This window comes from Buceros rhinoceros, unplaced genomic scaffold (assembly GCF_000710305.1).
Source record: "Buceros rhinoceros silvestris isolate BGI_N320 unplaced genomic scaffold, ASM71030v1 scaffold32690, whole genome shotgun sequence".
NCBI lineage: Eukaryota > Metazoa > Chordata > Aves > Bucerotiformes > Bucerotidae > Buceros > Buceros rhinoceros.
This window is the reverse complement of record NW_010391865.1, coordinates 1-19,489: the sequence shown is the minus strand read 5'-3', so window position 1 is coordinate 19,489 and position 19,489 is coordinate 1. Positions and strand designations below refer to the sequence as shown.

At 44.0% G+C, this 19,489-nt stretch overlaps 1 protein-coding gene across 1 annotated transcript in view; it reads right to left on the bottom strand.

The window, feature by feature from the left end:
* The window catches only part of CMTR1 (cap methyltransferase 1), a 23,249-nt gene extending 5,068 nt beyond the window's left edge, over positions 1-18,181 (bottom strand). The window contains exons 1-18 of the mRNA XM_010143301.1: positions 18,052-18,181; positions 15,142-15,284; positions 12,729-12,887; positions 11,267-11,359; positions 10,469-10,540; positions 9,799-9,893; positions 9,622-9,694; positions 9,221-9,419; positions 6,670-6,788; positions 6,323-6,419; positions 4,980-5,112; positions 4,247-4,426; positions 3,790-3,846; positions 2,759-2,816; positions 2,027-2,095; positions 1,728-1,859; positions 1,129-1,251; positions 372-463 (exon numbers count right to left, since the gene is read on the bottom strand). Of these exons, the coding sequence (XP_010141603.1) occupies positions 372-463; positions 1,129-1,251; positions 1,728-1,859; positions 2,027-2,095; positions 2,759-2,816; positions 3,790-3,846; positions 4,247-4,426; positions 4,980-5,112; positions 6,323-6,419; positions 6,670-6,788; positions 9,221-9,419; positions 9,622-9,694; positions 9,799-9,893; positions 10,469-10,540; positions 11,267-11,359; positions 12,729-12,887; positions 15,142-15,284; positions 18,052-18,181 (2,024 nt within the window). The remainder of the gene's footprint in view (positions 1-371; positions 464-1,128; positions 1,252-1,727; positions 1,860-2,026; positions 2,096-2,758; positions 2,817-3,789; positions 3,847-4,246; positions 4,427-4,979; positions 5,113-6,322; positions 6,420-6,669; positions 6,789-9,220; positions 9,420-9,621; positions 9,695-9,798; positions 9,894-10,468; positions 10,541-11,266; positions 11,360-12,728; positions 12,888-15,141; positions 15,285-18,051) is intronic.
* Positions 18,182-19,489: the final 1,308 nt, after the last annotated feature.

Sequence of the window (19,489 nt, the reverse complement as noted above, 5' to 3'; positions counted from 1 at the left end):
AGCAGGAAGGCAGGACTGGTAGAGACAGCATGTGCCTGGGGAAGGAAACAGAAGGGCTCATTCCTTCTCCCTCAGCCAATTACCAGCTATGCTCGTTCATACTCCCAGGACGCTCAGTTTACCCAGATTGCGCCTGGCTCGCTCCAGGCTAAGAACAGGCCTAGACCTGCCCCCTATACAGTGAAGGTACCGTTGGAAAAGGCTATATGCGCTTCCCTTCACAGCAGGTGCCTTCACAGCTCATCTTACGGCAGTGTGTCAGCTGAACGCGTCCGTCTCCTAGTGCTCAGCACTCCACTTTCAGCGTGAATGCTCTTTTCCAGTCACTCCTACTCGCGCACAAAAAGCAAGCTTCTCCGGATCCTACATACCTCTGGTTGAAATGCTGCTTTTGAACGTCATGGCCATTCAGCACCAGGACGTCAAGGATGTGGATGGCACTGATTTTTCGCTGGGCTTTCCCCTAGGGAGGGCAATACAGAGACTTATTACTCGGCCTGCTTTTTCACAGGACACTGTTCTCTTCTAGCAAGAAAGCACTTTTCCAGATGTTAGAAGCACACAAATTCCCTGCTGCCCACTGTACAATAACATGCCATCCTCCAAGAACTGGCGTATCTCACTCACAGTTCTGTCTCAGGGAAGGGAGAGGAGGCAAAACCACAACTGCCAGCCACCAGGTCTCTGTGCCTTACTGGGTACCACAGCCCAAAGCCTAGTGCACTACATTATCCTCATCTGAGGTGCCAAAGGACAGCAATACCTTACACTGTGAATGTACCATCAGAATCTTTTCCCCAAGGCCTGCAGTCGTTACTGAGCAGTTGTGTACCCAAAGAGACACAGTGAGTTATGGTGGCAACGTCACCTGCTGCTGCACATAGGACAACAGCAGAACGTCAGGTCCAAAGTGTTTTCAAAGCAATGCTGGAAGCTCACGTCTCTAGCTGGGGATACGGCTGCACAGCAAGAAGGAACTTCATGCAAAACAGTTTCTCAAAAGATCGTATCACACAAAAAAAACTTGCACCTGACATGGAACACTAATTATGCAGTATCTTACACAGAGGAGGCGAAACTGCTCATTAGACTTGCATCCACTTGGTAAGGGAGAGAATAGCCTCCTACCTCTCCTTTCAGCTCATGAATGATCTCCACAGAGAGAAGCGTATCTCGTGGCAGCTCTGTTTTCAAATCTAGCTTTGTCCAGCGATCTGACTGGCGACCATCCCAGGTGTAGATCTGTGATTTCTGTGTGCAGAAAGCAGAGCCAGATTCAGCCAGACCTTGAGGGCAGGGGTGGAAGAGAGACCTCTAACTGTAGAGGAGCCCTCAGAGAATCTTCTTGTCCTAGGCAACTTTTTGCAGAAGTTTTAAAGAACCTTAATCTCTACAGCAAAGGAACAAAACCAAGTGACTCTGACGGTGACTCTTCATTCCCACACAAAGAACCAGAAATAGAACAGCTTTACAAGGACAGCAAAGATAGAGGCAAGAGCAAGAGCACGGGTCTCTGTGTAGGCTGTGATTACAAAAGCAGACTTAATTAGCGTGAAACACAGTAAAGTCAGGAGAAAGAAACATAAATAACGAGCAGTCTCAGGGACTGCTGATGTGGATTCTTTCTGGCCTCTGAGGACAGAAAAGGATGGGATGAAACTGCAAGGCGGAGCAGTAGCAGCATTGAAATGAACCAGCAGAACTCCAGGACTGTTCTCAGCACTTACCCCTAACCCCAAGAGGAACTTCTGCTCACTTCCAGACACCATACACCGGTAATCTAACACTTGGCGAATCTTCTCCAGTGTACTGGAATTCAGAGGAGTGGGTTTGTAACTGAAGGTATCAATGTCCATGCCCTAAAGAGCAAAGTTTGGGCAAAGGCAAATTAGACACAGTACTTCGACAGGTAGGTAAATGCAGCTTTTACAGGAAACGATAACCCAGGACTAGCTTCTTCATCTCTTAGTTCCTAAGGGGAGAAGTTCTATTTGTATGAAAGGACTCACTCTGGGTAAGGTCTCACCTGGATCAGCTCAAAGAACTTGGACTTGGGATCCGAAGATGAAGGAGCAACACGAGCCCGATCAGGAATCTGAAAACAAATCCAAACAACTGATAATAAGAGCTATTCTTTGGCGTGTTCATAGGAACCTTTCTGGCTTCAATACGTGACAGAACATCCTGCTCCCTCAAACTCCTGCTCTTGGGATTCCAGCTGCTGGAGAGGTCATCTGTCAAATAAAAGGTCTCACATGTTTTGCAAATTTAATGTAGGCATACCACGTCTCGCAGGAAAAAAACAGGCTACTTCAGAAAGTTCCAGGCTAAATCTTTGATTTATTTCATGCATGTTTTCATGAAATACCTTTTCATCAAAGACACATAATTAGCCTGCGAAACTAACTGCCATATTTGTGGCCCCACTGCAAGCAAAAGGTCAGGAAAGAGAAACTGCAGACTCATATAAAAGACAATGTTTTGGTAAGCTTGCTGCTTGGGAACTAGGCATGAAGTTCACTCGGTGCACAATGAAATATTCCCAACTGCCGCAAAGACACCTGCTCAGCTAAGCCATACACATAATGAATCAGAAACATCCTGTTTGCTTACAGAAATAGCTTGAAATAGTCTCCGACTTTCCCAAAGCCAAGGTATTAAACCTCTGCCTAGGAAGTCCTATCTGTATTGGAGCTCCTTTCTTGTTCTACCACAGCAAGGACACCTTCGCAGCCTCTCTGCTTGGCAGCTTACTTACCCCCCATAGCCGGAGACACTCCTTTCGGATCTCAGCCTGCCGTGGCTCAATCAGTGTCCTAGAGAAAGACGGCAGACTGTTAAGGTGGTGAAACCTCCTTGCTCTTGCAGCATTACATATCCCAGCCCTACAAAACTTGCACCTTTCAGGGTCTGGCTCGGGAATGATGAACATGCACTGTTCTTCAGCAGGTTACACAAAAGAGGACGCCGTCTTCCCTCCCCACTCTCCACCCATCTCCAGTCATCACATTTTGCTCCATTTCATGGTCTGCACTACTGATTAGCAGTCACCACTCGCTCTGTCCCATGGAAGTCTCGCTAGGCATCAGTATTTTCAAGAAGTTATGTATTAGCATGGACTTATGCTAATCTCCAAGAGCTGGGTACATAGCCCTGTTTGCATATAGCAATGAAGACCTGCTGAAGGCCACACAAAAAAACCAGTGTCAATGTTACGATTCACTGTTTGGTAATTCCTGGCTACTAGAGTCACTCAACTTTCTACTATGTGTTGTCTCTCAATGACGCCTGAACAGAAAAGTCATGCCAGGACAACAGCTATATATTGCAATGGCTTTAGTTTTATGCAAGAAATTCACATCATAACCTTCAGGTAATTCTAGGTATGTAACTTAGATGCTTTGAATTGCCCCTGGAGAATGAAGAGCTATGAACCACGCCCAGCTGAGATGGTGAACGTAGAATTGACCATACCAGCTGGGAGCTGCTTTTCTGCTTACAGTCCTGCTAAGAAGCAGGCCCACTTACTGGAATCAAGCAATGCATGGAAGCCTTCTCAACAAGGGTGATAAAAGACCATCAACTTTCAGGACTCCTCCAGCCACCCATATGTTTCTGCGAACAACTCAGGCAGAGACACAAACTGAGCTACGTAGCTATTCAGTTTCCTGGCTCCGAAGGCCAAGCCAAGTACCAGCTCAAATCAAGAACACCTTACAGAAGGGCAAAGCAATTCATTTATAGCAGGGTAATTCAATCCTCACCAAAAGCCAGAGGATATATACTCACGTGTCTTGAACGAAGGCACGAATTTTGGCTAGTGCCTTTATTTGAACTTTGCAGTGGCTAAAAGAAAGGACAAGTTTCAGTCAGGGACCAAGTTGATCACCACCAAGACTGTTCTACTGTTCAAAACAAGGAAGAGTGCTGGGACAACAGCAGGAAGCGAGTATGATCCTCAGAGCAGAGACGGATCATTGCCAGCATGATTCAAAGTGACAGGAAGGCCATTGCAAAGAATTAGCTAGCAGCCTCCTTTCTGTTCTACGCCACAGTAGAGGCCACAGTAGAGAGCGTTTAACTCTGCACAGGGTCCCTCTGCTCTGCTAAGCCTCTCAGGGAGTAAAAACAGAGCAGTGTAGCAGCATGATCTAATACCTCTATGAGTGTAAGCAGCCACAGCTGAAAGCCATGTTGGTTAACCTGCCTGCAGCCAGCAGCCCTCTGCCCCGAAGTGGGCACTCACTTTTCGTTGGACTGGACAATGTAATCATAGAAATCCTGGTCGCCTTTGATCACGTTCAATGGGACAACAAGATTCACGTCCACATCAGAGTTGCGCAGCTGGTTGAGTCTGATGTTCACCATGAAGAGATATTCCCGCACGTCATCAATCCCTAGCTTTAATCCTTTGCATATCACATACCTGCAGAACAAGGCAGAGAGATCATGTGGGTTCGGTTCTTCCACACAGGCAAACTTCCCTCCACGCTCCCATCATCGGGACCGTTTCCCAAATCCCAGGAATTCTTTCCTCCTTGGTATCTCTGGGAAGGTACAATCTCACCTATCGCGAAGTCATTACCCATTTTCTATGCTCTGGAAAGATTGGGAAACTCAACCCTACTGAAAAACCTCGTAGATCTCCCTCAAGTAGTAAATCAATTCTGCTAAACCTGACAGGTATATTAACACACATAATATGCTCTAGCTTCAATGGAACCATAGTTGTTTCATCCAAAAAAGAATTTGTTATAGATTCTGTTCCACTGCTTTGTCTCCAGAAGGGCGATTTGGCGAACACCTTCTTTACCTTGTTAAACATCATAACTTGCTAAGCATCTAAAATGTTTCCTCCTCCAAGAGAGCTGCCAATTGAGGCAGGTCACGGAGCTTCCACTAGACTTACCTAACTCCATCTATCAATATATTTAGAGGAGGGGGTTTCTTTAGTAGTCCCTCATGCTCCAGAGTCTCACCTCTCTGAGTTAGCAGGGCGGCTTGTCACCGGTTTAAAGATGCACACTCGCTCAAAGCAGCAATACAGCAGATAAACAAGTCCCACACTGAACGGAGTAAACAGGTCAAAGGTTTTGCAGACAAAATGTCCTCCTGGAAAAAAGAGAGGAAGCACACCAATACCAGCAGATTATAAGGAAACAAGGAGATACCAGGCACCTCAATAACTTTCTCTTCTGCAGAACTGGTAAGTGGTTTTGTACAATGAAACAACGTCTAAAACACATTCATAAAGTGGGCCAGTGAGGCTCCGTGAACCACCTTCCCCGTATCTCTGCAGCAAAGAGAAAAGCATTTCCCTGACCAGGGTCAAATCAGTATACATGCTGCCTCGTGAGCAAACCTTCTACCCATCCCCCATCCTCTCCTTCTGGGCGCAAACTGGGCCCTATAGCAGCACGCTACGCAAAAGCCACAACAGAAGAGGAGCTCCAATACGTCCAGCAAGAAACCTCAGGGTGGAGAAGAAAATAATAGTTACCGAAACATAGTAACTCACCATCTAGAAAGAAAAGAGTCTGTGTTGCCCCTTGCCTTCAGGCACGATTCCCTATTTCCCCAAGCAAAAAGCAGTCAGTTTTACAGGGCTATTATCTACCCAGGCAGCAAAGACTTAAAGACGGTTGCTCCTTTTAGTATATCACGTTTAAGACTACTGCTAAACAGATCATTGCCTCAGGTATTTCTGGACATAGGGCACAGGATAAATGATAACATAATGATCGTTTTTATCTGCTGCATCAGTGCCAAATACTAACTAAACTCAGCAGAGGAGCCATCAAAACCAGACAGTGCTGTAAGGTCCATCATTTGGCAACAGCGAGGTACAGCTAAGACAACGTGACACATCACCTTGTTCTGATCACAGAGATGGCAGATTTAAAGGAGAAAAGTCACAAGTTAGAAGGAAGGATGGACTGGGTAAACATCACTCTCCATTCCAACCAGCCTTCTAGAACATTCAGGAAACAGTTGATCCAGCTATAACTCTGATATACTGTCCAGTTATCACACTAGCGATCTTAGTCCAAGGCAACATAACACGTTTTAAGAGCTTTAAACTAACGCATTTTACCACGTGCTTTTAATTAAAAGCAAAATAGACATAGATAATCTTATTTTTCTGCCCCAGTTCTCTTAGCTTTGTGACAAGTATCTTGGGCTATGCAACATTCAATTCTGCGCAACTTCGCCTCACTGAAAAGCAGACATCACGGCATGTTAATAAAAACTGTACAGCATCCTTCTGCAATGCCATGCACATCTGGGAGAAGGAGGAAGAAGATGAATGGATAAAACATACCTGTCCTGACAATGGACAGTGCTGTAAGGAACTGGCAAAGCATGAGCTGTTTGCTTAGGATTTCTTGCAGATTCTCCTGACCCTCCACTGAGAAACCCTGCAAAGCACATAACGTATAATTAGTATCTCCACCTATCTGCTGGTCAAAGGATTCTGTATAGCTAAGTCACGGAATCATGACGGTTTCTTTTTCTTTAAGATAAAAAACCACTGCCACCAAAAATTTTAAGGGCAAGTCTTCAAGAATTTCTCATTATAACTACAGACGCGTCTCAAATATCCTACTATACGCAGACTGAGCTATCAGTTTTGGTCATTAGTGCAGGAAGAAAAAGAAATGGACCAACCCCATCGGCCATTAAGAAATGCACTCCCTTGTGATCAGTATTGTCCAAAACAAAATTTCGGAAAGCAGTAATGTTCTCTGGGCGAGTGATGTCTCCATCTCCATCAATCCCTCCCTCTCCTAAGGGGAAAAGAGAAGACAATTACTAACATATTTGCAAGTACAGGCAAAAGATCAGTATGCACAGGTAATCTATTATACTCAATTAACATTTTGTCAGAAATTACACAGACCTTGATAGGCAAATAAGCATTAGCACATTCCCATGTTCACCACCAAGCTTGTTAATTTAGGAAAATTATTCAGACTGTGTAGTCAGGTCTAAACAAAGCCATAGCATAGCTGTGCTCAAATGACGAGTTATACACTAGCCTCAGCAAAAGACAAATCATTTGCTGCACTCCCCCTGAGATGAGAGCTGACTACACCACAACATAATATTGTCATCCCAGTAGGAATGACACAGAGCTGAACCTAATAAAAAGTAAGGTTCAATCTCACGGCACAGCTCACCTGTTACTAACTTTTTTTTTTTTTTACAGACAAGGCAAAATTATATTTACATTGCACATTAGCAATCTTCTGTTAAGAACTCAAGGCATTCCAAAGAAATGCAGTATTTTATTTCCAAACACAATGTAATCTGGAATTTAAAAAAACAACCCCCCAAAAGCCCTGCAAACAAGTTTATAAAAGGCAGAAGGAAAGGGAAACAGGGTTTGTACTGGAATGTTCACACGGTTTTCCCATGTGGCTCTTTTTTTTTTTAAAGAGAGGTACATTGTGCCCCAGGTTGGTGTTTCAAGAAGCTAAAGTGTATTCTAAAGCTCACCCATTCTGACTTTGAAAAGCCTGAACTTGTGTTTGGTATTAGTGCCTGCAAATCTTCTACAACTACAGCTTTTATTAACCGAGCTGGAGGATTAGAAAGCAGCAGAGATCAGGATGGATGACAGTGCTTTTGATAACTAAATTCCTCATCAGTCATCCTGTCTGTAAGTGAAGTGACACTAGAATTTATTACCATTCTTCACAACAGAAATATCATGGCAGTCTACTTCCTTCCCATCACTGGAAGAGAGTTTGTACTCATCCCACTAGACTTTGTAGCATAACAGATGGGAAAGGATGAAGAAAATGCATCAAAGTCATTGGGCTATTAATTTCTCCAGGTATCACCTTCTCTCTCTAAGAACACCAGTTTGCAGTGAGTTATGAAGATTCAAACGCTGCAACCATTAGAACAATGTGTTTATCTGCCTTGCTGCCCTCACCATGACCCTTCTCTTTAACAGATCTAATCCTGAAGTGCTAACCGTTCTCTACGAGTTCACGGTCACACATTGGGAGTGAAAAGTGACAGCTGACAAGAGTAAAAAAAAAAAAAGCACAACGATGGAAAAGCAAACCCTCTTGTCTACAAGACAATCACCCTCAAGTTTTCTTCATACGGTCTGAAAAAAGCAGAAACACTAGCAATCCTTGTACTTCCCTTCCTGTTCCTAGAGGTTATGCAGACAGAGGGCTCAAACGTATCGGCAAGCTGAACAAGTTACCACCCATGATGTGAGATGTAGCAGTTGTCTGCGTACACCTGCTTAGTCTGTCTCAAAGCAAGGTAAAACACATTAGCTTAAACATCTTTGGATTAAGCAGCTCATTTAGTCACAGTGCTTCAGATACAGCCTCTAGTCCACATCTTTTTTATTTATCTTTATTAAAAGGCCACAATAAACTATGAAAGCAGAGCAAGAGATGTCTGGTATAGAAGCATCCTGCCAGTCAGGCAAGTAAAGTCTCTCTCTCTGCCTCTGCAAACAGGTCCTTGGGCAAGTCAGTGAGCCGCGGCACCTTCCCTATGAGGACAGGCTGAGAGAGGTGAGGTTGTTCAGGCTGGAGGAGAGAAGGCTCCAGGGAGACCTTATAGAGGCCTTCCAGTACTTAAAGGGGGCCTACAGGAAAGATGGGGAGGAACTCTTATCAGGAAGCGTAGCGATAGGACAAAGGGTAATGTTTCAAACCCAAAGAGAGCAGATTTAGATCAGGTATTAGGAAGAAATTGTGTACTGTGAGGGTGGTGAGACACTGGAGCAAGTTGCCCAGAGAGGCTGAGGATGCCCCCTCCTTGGAAATATTCAAGGCCAGGTTAGATGAGGCATTGAGCAACCTGATCTAGTGGAAGGTGCCCCTGCCCATGGCACTGGGGTTGGAACTAGATGATCCTTAAGGTCCTTTCCAACACAAACCACTCTCTGGTTCTATGACAAGTCATCTCACTCACTGTGTTTGAGGCTGACGCCAATGAAGTGAGGAAAATACTGTCAAGCAATCTTAAAGCACTCTACAAAGCACTCAGATGAGCAAAGCACTCAAGTACCAACTATTACGATGGGACACATTCCCAGGGTAGGCTGAAAGTAAGTGCAGAAATATGACTGTTCCCTGTAAAAAGGCATCTCTTAGATCCCTATGCTGGTATCAATACCAGCCCTACCCTGATACTGCGGTATAAGCAAAAAACACCGGGTTACACGCACGCGTGCGCTACATACCATAATAAGGTTCAAAAAGCTCACTTGAAGCAGCATAAAAGTCCTCTAGTTTAAAATCATTTGGTCCTTTCAAGGTCATGCCAAATCCTTTCGCATGCCACTTCCGCCTCCACAAGACATACTCAGAGAAGCCTCCAGGACCAGCACACACATCAGCGAAGTAGAGCAGCTCTGCATCTTGTTCCTTTATCAAAGGCTTCTGCAAAAGGAAACTGAGGAAATTCTACTGATCCAGTAAGAGCTCCCATCAGTCAAAACAGACACACCATAAACTCCACTACTCGGAGAAGTCTTGCAAGCACCTGTTTTCCCAGCTAGTATCTTACGGATTCTCCTTTCTCCTCAACTTCTCCATTCTTTGAGAAAACACTGCTGTTTGAAAGTTAAATAGAGGTCCTCACCCCATCAAAGTCCTTAGGGTTTGTAAACATATAGTCAAAGACATGGTCCATATTTGCCATCTTCATTGCAGCCCTGTGAACACACAAACAGTGTCCTGCCAAGTTTCAACCTTGGCTCCCAAGACTGAAAGCGAACATAAATGGAAAAGGGGTTACGCTACCAAAAGTTCTGCAAACCTGTTTAGAAAGAAAGCTCCACGGATCATCTCATAGGGGTTGGACCTTGTTCGGGCTCGACGCATTTCTTCTCCATCCAGCTCATCAAATACACTCTGTGCAAACAAACAACACTGAGCTGGATCTGGCACGGGCTTGAGGAATAGGCAAGCATGAACATTTTCCATCCTCACGCTTCTCTCTCCTTAGACACCAAACTCCGTGCAGGGTTCGTTCAGCCCAGTTCTTAAGCAAATTTAGTAACACCGAAGAATTCTGTACTGATAGCTCCACAGCCTTATTTGTGGTTAGCCACCTTAAAAGCAGTCCCAGCTTAAGGTATTTCTCCTACGCATATACACACACGATTTACAAGGGCACGATAAGATTAGGAGGGAAGACGGAACATACATGAAAAGAAAGGGAACTCGCTTCCTTATCAGCTTATTCAAGTCTCCAGTCTTTAAGTTGGACTAAGAAAGACGGACTGTTTTCATTCACTTCTTTGAAGGCTGAGGTGTGAAACAGGTTGCTAAACAGACAGTAACAACCAGGATGCTAGGTCATACCAGTGGCATGAAGGTGCAAAAGGATGTTCTTGCCAATCACCTAAGTAAACTACTCAGTCATCTTCATTTATTTATTTCACTTGCTTCCCCAAAACTTCAGTTCCTCTCTAAAGGAGATTCACCTTGCACTGCAGGACGTTACGTAAAAGCTCTTCATTACAGAACTCTGTTTCATCTTCAATCACCATCTTCCTCTGGAACAGGATGAGAACACAGATAACAATTAGTGAACACAGTATCAGTCATTTCGGAATGCAACATGTACCAGTAACGAACGAAGGCTGGCAACCGCACACTAGGCTTTACTAGCAAAAGGGTAGCCAGCAGGCTGAGGATTTATTCTTCCTTGTTGGGCAGCTTAAGACCACGTGTGGAATACTGTTTAGTTCCTCCCACTACAACACAGACATACTGGAACAAGCCCAGCAAAGAGGGCCGCCAAGACGACAAGGGTGCAGAAGTAGCCGGTGTACGAGGAGAGGCAGAGAACCGACTGTTCAGAATGCAGAAAGGGAGGTCCTATTGCTGTCTAAGAGTAACTAATGGCAGGAAACAGAGAAGACTGATCTGGACTCTTAGATGGACAGCCATAAGACAAGAAACAATAGACACAAGTCGCAACACAAAAAATGCCAATTAGCCATCCAGGAATTTTCTTTTGTCAACTGGATTATGAAACATTGAAACAAATGCTTGAACGGGTTGTGAAATTTCCATCCTTGGAGATACTGAAAACTCAACCAAGGAAGGCCTTGAGTAACCTGATCTAGCTGGACCTTCTTTAAGCAGCAAGCTCCACTAGCCATCTCCAGAGGTTCCCTCTAGCCTAGGTTATTCTACAGCTCTGACAAGGCAATTGTTTCAGGCTGAGTAGTTCTGCATCGTCTTAGGCTGGTAAGTACTGAGACCTAAAAAATTACCTTCCCCACAGTCATCCACTCCTTCACTTCCTGGGCATCTGGGATTTCCGTGGTACACTCAAGGCACCAGACCACCTCCTCGTAGGCACTGGGCTTCAAACACAAAACATGGTAAGAGCTAAAGATGGTTTTGTCAGCAAAGTATAACAACTAATTGTTCCCCAAAAGTTTGTCTCCCAATGCTAGTACAAGGGGTTATGCTATGACTTTAGGGCCAATCATAGAGCCTTTTTCCTCCTAGTCTAAAGCATGTCTTATTTGCTTAGATTTAAACAAAAAAGCACCACAACAATTAAAAAAAACCTCACCACAAAAAAAACCCGTAGCACTTTCCTCTCATTAGAGTCTGGTATATAACAAAGACAAAGCAAAAGCCTAGTACTCTCAAGGTACATTTTAGACACACTGCAAAGGAAACAGTTGCCAAAAACCCCACACTTCTGATGGCGCTTTACACATTTTTCTCCCAGCCCTTTCTGAAAGGCTTCCTCATTCCACAACTTAATTCAGCCTTCAAGCAATTTTTATCATCTTGAGAAGGAATTGTTAAGATCAAAGTGATGCTAATCCTCCACAAGGAGAGGCTGCTAAGATCTACTAACCTCCTTATATTTATTACAATATTATCATCCAGGGGGTTAACATAACACTTTGCCTAAAACTTAACTGCTGTGAGGTGTAGAAACACCCTGAAGAATAAGACCTAAACCAGAGAGCCTACAGAACAGGTTCCAAATTCCTGGCTCTCAAGGAATAACCTCTGGTACTATTTTCAACTGCTGAAAACAAGTCAAAGAATGGAGAGCAAAGTACTTTGGCATGCACCACATGTGACCTAATAAGCATCCCTGTCCCTGACAAACAACGGTTGGGACCTTCTGGTTTACCCTCCAGCTGCCAGATCCCCAGGATTCAGCATTGCATTTTGTTTTTCAATTTTTAAATACAAACACATAGCATCAAATTTGCACCAAATAAGACCAAAACTGGGCTTTGCTTTCTTGACACGTATTTCTATATCTCAGCGTTCCTCCCTGGTGAAGGGCTTGACAGGACACAGGAACAGAACATCGGAACATTTTATTTGGGACTATAAAACACACCCAGAAAAGGTGGGGTTTTTTTAAAATCACTTATACAGGCATGAAAAATTATATACAAAACAAAAATGTCAACCCCAAAAGAGCTTGATAATAATTCTCAATCACATTCACTACTGCAAACTCAGAAGCAAATCCTACAGGCCACAGCAACAATCCACCTGAAGCCAATTCTGTGCCAGAACATTAATACATGTGACAGAAAACAAGTTTTGCCATGCTGTTCTGAGACAAAGTAAGGCCTGGGTGTACCCAGCAGAGCCACGTAATGGCAGCCAGCTGTATCAGACAACACAAGCATCTCCAGCGGGCAAATCCTCAACGCAGCAACAGAAAAGGGATTCAAAACAGGAGGTACTTACCTCTGGTTCATCCTGCCAATCAATATTGAGCTCCCCATCAAATCCTTTGAGGGTCAGTCCAAAGCCTCTCCTTCCTTTCTGATTGGAGGCCTCAACAATATCCTTCCTGCCCTGGCCATATTTTCCCAGACCTTCTCCTTCCCGAAAGCCCATCTTGGCCTATACAGAAAGCAAAGGGAGCACGCTGAAGCAAGTGGACTTGGATTTACGTACTACTGCGGGGTTCAAAGACTAGCAGGGAAAATGCCACATGACTCTGAAGTGACTTGAAGGCATTGAGCATTTTTAACCTCAGTTGTGGCTTTCTGGACTTGAGTTCGCTTCACTGAGGCAGGACACAATAAAACTAGATCTGAAGAATGATGTTTGAGATGACAGCAAATTACCAAAAGCTCAGTAATGTGTGAACAGTCTGCTCAGAGGGAGAGGCGGTGAGCAGCCTCGAGTCATTCATCACAGCATTCAGGGATGATCATCATTCACGTGGTGACAACATTCTTTGTTGTGAACATGCACTCACGCACATTTCAAGCATCAGTTAGAACTTCACCTAAAACTCAGACGAGGAACGCAAGACAACGCTCCTGAAACACATTCCCATCACTTAACATTAAAAGAAATATGTTCATTAACTGCTAGCTTTTCAGGCTATTCACACCTTTTAGCAACAAGAGAAAAACAACAAAAGCACGAATGCAGTCAATTTCACACCCTCCCGTACGCATCTACAAGACAATAAATAAATAAAAGACTTAAGGATTGCTTCACTTTGAATGTTATCCATATACTCCTTCCTGTGAGAAGCAACTAAAATACTGTTTATTACCAATCTGTATGAGAAACACTACAAGAACACCTGACAGGTTTTATACAAAGCCACATGGTGTTTTCCCATTGCCTTTGCTACCTGGTTCCGAAGAAAACCTTGAAATATTTACATCAAACATGACAGCCACTGAACCTATTATATGCCAGTTTTCTGAGGACAGAATTTTGAACATCTAGTAAATAAGGACTATTTTCCTTTTACTTACCTAATGCAATGACATCATTCAACCAGTCCTGATATCACATCCATCTTTATATTCAAATTTATGAGAACTTACAAACAAAAGCCTCCCAAATGTAGCACTAAAAGCTCCTGTACTGTGGCAACTGAAAACACACATCCTAATTGCCTCGGGGTAGAACTCTCCAAGTGAAAGATAGTCTTGTGCTAGAATCAGCAAAATGCAGCCAGGTGCCAAAAGTGCACGTGGACAGATTCTGAATGATCAGCAACAGGATTTATCTACAGAGAGGCATAATCAGCAACTCTCAGCCTCTGGTTCCTATTGAGTTAAGAGCTCAACAGGAGCTGAAAGTTCTTTTTTCATTTAGAGGTATGATCCTGCTGGTCAGCAACATTCCACCTCCTTGAGAGGCAGTGTCTTCCTGCTCCCTCTCCTAGTGGCAGCTAGCACTTCCCAGCTTCTAGCAGAAGACTGAACTTCTGACTTGGCAAAAGCAGGTACAAGCTGGCCTACCACCACGGAAAGATTGCTGAGCCCTGCTCCTGCAATTACAATATCAGCACAGAACAAAAGACGACCCAAATTCAGTCCCCAGTTGAGTCTCAAGCTTCCTGTCACGTTTCAATTAATATACAACTATATATCCCACCTTCTCTGCTGCCCTTGGAAATACCATTTCTGTGTATCAAGAGTAGAAATTCTTTCAGGATTACGAGATACAAACTTTGTCACTGTGGTATCAAGAGTATCACGAAACTCCTCTTCTCTACAGTCTACTATTGCCTTTAAACTCAGGAACAAGTTGCCAAATTTGAGACTACTATGAAACAGAGACAGTCAACCACTTTCTTACAACTTCCTAAAAATCCTCCCCACGCTAACAGCGCAATCAAGGGGCTGGCAATCACTTTCAAAGTTTAGCTGTCACAGCTGCCACCATTTACAACTCACTGCCTTTCCAAGAAATTTCCAGCCCTATGTAAAGCAGAGCAGCACCACTTGAAAGAAAAATAACTACCAGAATATGCCAGCCAGCCTCCAAGACCGAACAAACTAATGTCAATCACAGAATTTAAGGCCTTTCTTACATTTGCTAACTCAAACATTGCAAAATAACCCACAGACTCTTTTTTTAAGCTCAGCAAGCTGCCTGCCTCAAGAGATTCTTCCCTTCACACTCACCTCCCTGCTCCTAGTCCTTGAATATGAACAAGCTTTCTTTTTCGACAGCTCGCCTTCAACCAAGCTCTCAGCTCCCCCAGCTGCTCAGCAGCTGGCTCAAATAAGCAGAGCACCCTGCTGCAAGGAGGATCATAATCAAAATCTCTTAAAACAGACTGGTCTGTTCACTTTGCTCTCATTACGGCTTAACAGTTTGGTCCAAGACTATTTCGACCTACCATGAGTTTTTGGGAGACACTGTTATACATTGAGTAGCGAGATGATGTACCCTCCACAAGAGAGTCTTGTTTGAACTCCTTGCTGAAGACTTGTCTTTTTTCATCGCTCTCACTGTCAGACCCACTGCTGCTACTGGACGACTCTGAAAACAAAACACAAAAGTAGGAAAAGTGAGTACGAAAATAAAAACAAGATGGAAGAAAGACATCTCAGTAATCACCTTAAAAACTGTACAGTGTGACTCCTTATATCTTCTCAACACACTCACAGAGAGGACACTTCAGGATCTCCAGTGCACTATGGAAGCACGCGGGTGCAGTATAAAACACCCCATGGAACCAACACCTGGTTATCTGCCCCCTTGCCTCAGGGACTCCCACAACCTCTGAGCCAATGGATTCCAGGCGCCCTGGAGGACTGGGCAAACCCATTACAGTAGTGGAGCGGTCCACAGCAGGACCACAATAGTACACTGCAGTGTGCCTGACCTTTGGAACGATCCTGAGGAGCTGAGAAAGCCCACGGAGATTCTCTCCTGAGAATGACAATTACTGACACCTTGAAAAAACATACTGGATTTTCCTCTGTTTCCTACCTAACTACGGGTGTAAATGCATCCCTAACAACCAAAAATCCACCTCAAATACACAGGCATCTACCAAATGACCAACACTGCCAAAAGAAGAGCATTTAATCCCTTAGTCCCCACATCGAACTTCAGTTTGACACCGCTACCCACCTCAGTAGTGAGGATCCTCAAGCTCACTACAACAAATGAGAGTTCTCCACCTCTACAGTTTAGAAATGCATACAAACCCAAGTGAAAGCTGATGTCAGAAGACACTACTCAAGTTTAAAAATACCCGACAGAGAGGAAGGTTTGAGGAAGAAGTTAATCAAGTCAAAGGTCCAGTCAAAGTAGTAAGTACCACCATACACAGCATGGCCCCCAAATAAACTTTTGTCACCTGAAACTGATGCAGTTGAGCCTTCAGAGGCACCAAACAACAAAGCTCTGTCTATTCCCAGTTCCACCCTGGGATCTATCTGGGAAGAACCTGTGTGAGCTGTATAGTCCTCACTGCTGCTCTGCAGTTGTAAGATGCCAAAACCTCTGGGTTTACCTGCAGCTCTGGGCTGGATGTAACTGGGATCCAGGCAGGAATCATAATAATCACATCGTTTGTCTCACAGCCTGCTCCACATCAGGTGGGTAGTGAGGGAGGCCCCACCACCCGTTAAGTCGTCCTGCTTCTCCTGTGTTAATATCACTGCGAGGATGAAGCAATGGCACAAATCTATTTTCTGAGGTTTAACTAGCACTGCATGAGTCACACCACAGTTAATGCTGCGGGGCAGGCCATACAGACTACTGCAGCAGCAGCCCGCAGCAAGCACAGCCGCGCTCTTCACTGGACCTCTGTCTCCTGAGCCCCCCGTGTCTGCCAAGCACAAGAAACCATTCTGTGACACTTCATACAACTGGAAGTTGAACTACATAAGTTGCCCTGAGATAACACAGAAAATTGTTGTTAGTAGGATTAATTTTTTCTGTTTATCACCTAAAAAAGAATTATCTAGCTCCATAATAGTGCTTAAAAAAAGACTCTGTAATTACCTAGAAAGATTGAACTGCTCTTACATTTTTCTGATTTAAGAAAAAACACTAATTATTTCCTTCACAACTCACAGATCTCTGTACTTTCCTGTTACAGAAAACTGAGCATCAGTGAAGTAAGAGGAAGCAACTGGAGAATTAGCAAAGAAAGGCTGTGAAAATGAAAGACGATACAGTGAAATACACAACCATAGTTAAAACCCTTTCAGTGTGTGCTCAGTCTCTGTTGCTGAGCTATCAGGTTTTAAGATTCAGGACTCGTGTCCCCACATAACTACTGCGCAGGCTTTTGGCTCAAGACAAGGAAGGCTATGATTTAATTTGTGCTTGCAGTGTTTATAGACCCATCTCGATTTCCAAATGTCTGTCACACAATTTACACTTCTCTTCCCTTCAGAAAGTTCTCAGGTAGCAATAGGATCACAAAGGGTTTTGCTCTAGGGTCAGTTACTGCTTTCTGCTTCTCAAGACCCAGCTTCAGTTAACTTTGCTGCCTGCTTTTGAGCCATGTCTTATTTTCCAGAGGCTTATGATGTGCCTCAAACACAACACTCACTACATAAATCTCAAGAAAGTCCATCCACAACTCTTCTTGCTTTTAACATTTCCTGTGCTCAGCAGAGATCAGATATCAAATCACTTCTTTCCCCTAACATTCCTTCTTTCACTGGAAACCACAATGGGTATAACAAGACTACTAACAATTAACTCTACCCAAAATGTTGTGCTTGAACTGTAGCAGATTGTTTCCTAAACACTAAGGGTCATAGCCTATTTGGACCCATATATGAATTCAACAATCAAAAAAAAACCCCCCAAAAAAAGGGGTTGACTTTTTTAGCTCAGCCCTGAGTGCACACAGATTCTCCATCCAGCTCTCCCACCCTGCACCTCTACCTCCTCACTCACCTCCAGCCAGACAGGTGCACACACCATCCTGTCACGATGACTACTCCCAAACTGACCCTCTGATCTTCCATACAGACAGCCCTTTCCATTTTCACAAGATGAAGGCTTCTTTTACGTGTCCAGGCCCTTTCTCACTAACAATTTACGACCTGGGAAATTCCAAGACTCAGAAGTAGCAGGCATGACCGTGAGGCAACCTGAAGTACTATCCTGGGAGACTTTAAAGCACTCTGCAACAGTAACACCACGTAGGGCACTCGCCTCACCTTTGATACACACCAAGCTCCAGGTGAGAAAGCACACTCCAACTTGACAAAAAGCAGGCAGTTAATTTAGTTATTTAGATGCCCTGCAGCAGCATATACCTTATCTCCAACCTTACCTTGAGTAGTATGATTACTAAACAGAGTTTCATCATCTGAAGTAGAACTGAGGGTTAATCCCAAGTCTTCCATCCTCTTCTTCTGCTTCTTTTGGGGGCTGCTAAATTCAGGTTCTGTCCTTCTCTTCATTTTTTCTGAAAGAGGATTATCACACTTGGTAAATATTAAGCAAATTAACTTTCTCCTGCATGCTGCAGCATGCTGCAGGGTAAGGTGCAGCAGCAGAGCAGCACAGGCCATTTTATGGACCATTCAGTATTATGCTTCTCAACTTAAGTTTGCTTTAGGTAAAAGCATTGGCTTCTTCTGAACCCCCCTTTTAAAATACCTAAACAAACATTAAATCTACGCAGATGCTTCCCTACTGCAGATGACTTGAATTTCAAATAACTTCTACAATCTACTTACCATTAAAAGCTGGTAGATTAAGACAACCCAGATATCAGTGCTTGGTTAACTTAAATATATGACAGATGGTTACAACTACTGCTGAATCAAAGATTCCTTTTAACCAAACCGCAAAAAGAAGAGAAAATAAGATCAACCTAAGGAAGAACATGCAAGGTGCAACCACTTTCTCACAAGAAACTCAGAACAGCTATGACCTCACCTCCGCAAATGTTAATTAATAAAAGAGTTTTCCTACATGACTTCCACAGCAGACCTTTATTAAATACGTGCGCTAAAGTTGGAGCGTGTTTGTGTTTTTCACCAGGAATCACTGGCAAGACACTAGGCTTCTGGATGTGGCTGATAAACTTTGCGTAAACCCAGAGAAAGGACTAACACTTAAGCCAGAGCTAGTGCAAGCCAGGCAGGAAGGCTTCCAGAGGACAAGAACCAAGGAACAGAAAAGAAAGTGAAAATTAAAAGGCACAATGCTTAGAGCATAAAAAGCAATAAAAATCTATTGGTGTTTATTATTCTACATGGGAACGCTCGGCTAGAAAAGATGCCCCAGCCCACCGATTCAGACCCCCTGTTATCAAACTTACTTTCACAAACACACAGAGGGCAAATTAAGACGAACTCCTTTATTCAGCCCTGCAACTCTGACCCAAAATCATCCCACAGCTTCACTGTACCGTGGGTAAGAAATTTCCCTTCCACCAGAAGTTCATTTACAGCCAACCCATGTTCATCTGCTCTTGGGTCAGTTCAAGGGGTTTTTCTCTCGTTTGTTTATCTCTAACAAACTGAGAGCAGTTTTCTATTTCTTCTGAGATATCCTCTTACTAAGTTAACGCGCTTTCGGTGTACCACTGCTAGCTTTCTCTCACGACCTCCTCCCTCCGACCCGCACAAGGGGTCCCTCAGCACGCCTCTCGCTGCAGCAGTGCAAACCACGCAGAACTAACCGCAGCTACGGAGGCGTCCCGTCCCGTCCCGTCCCTCTGGAGACACGCAGCAGGAAGGGAAAGCCCCCTGGCAGCACAA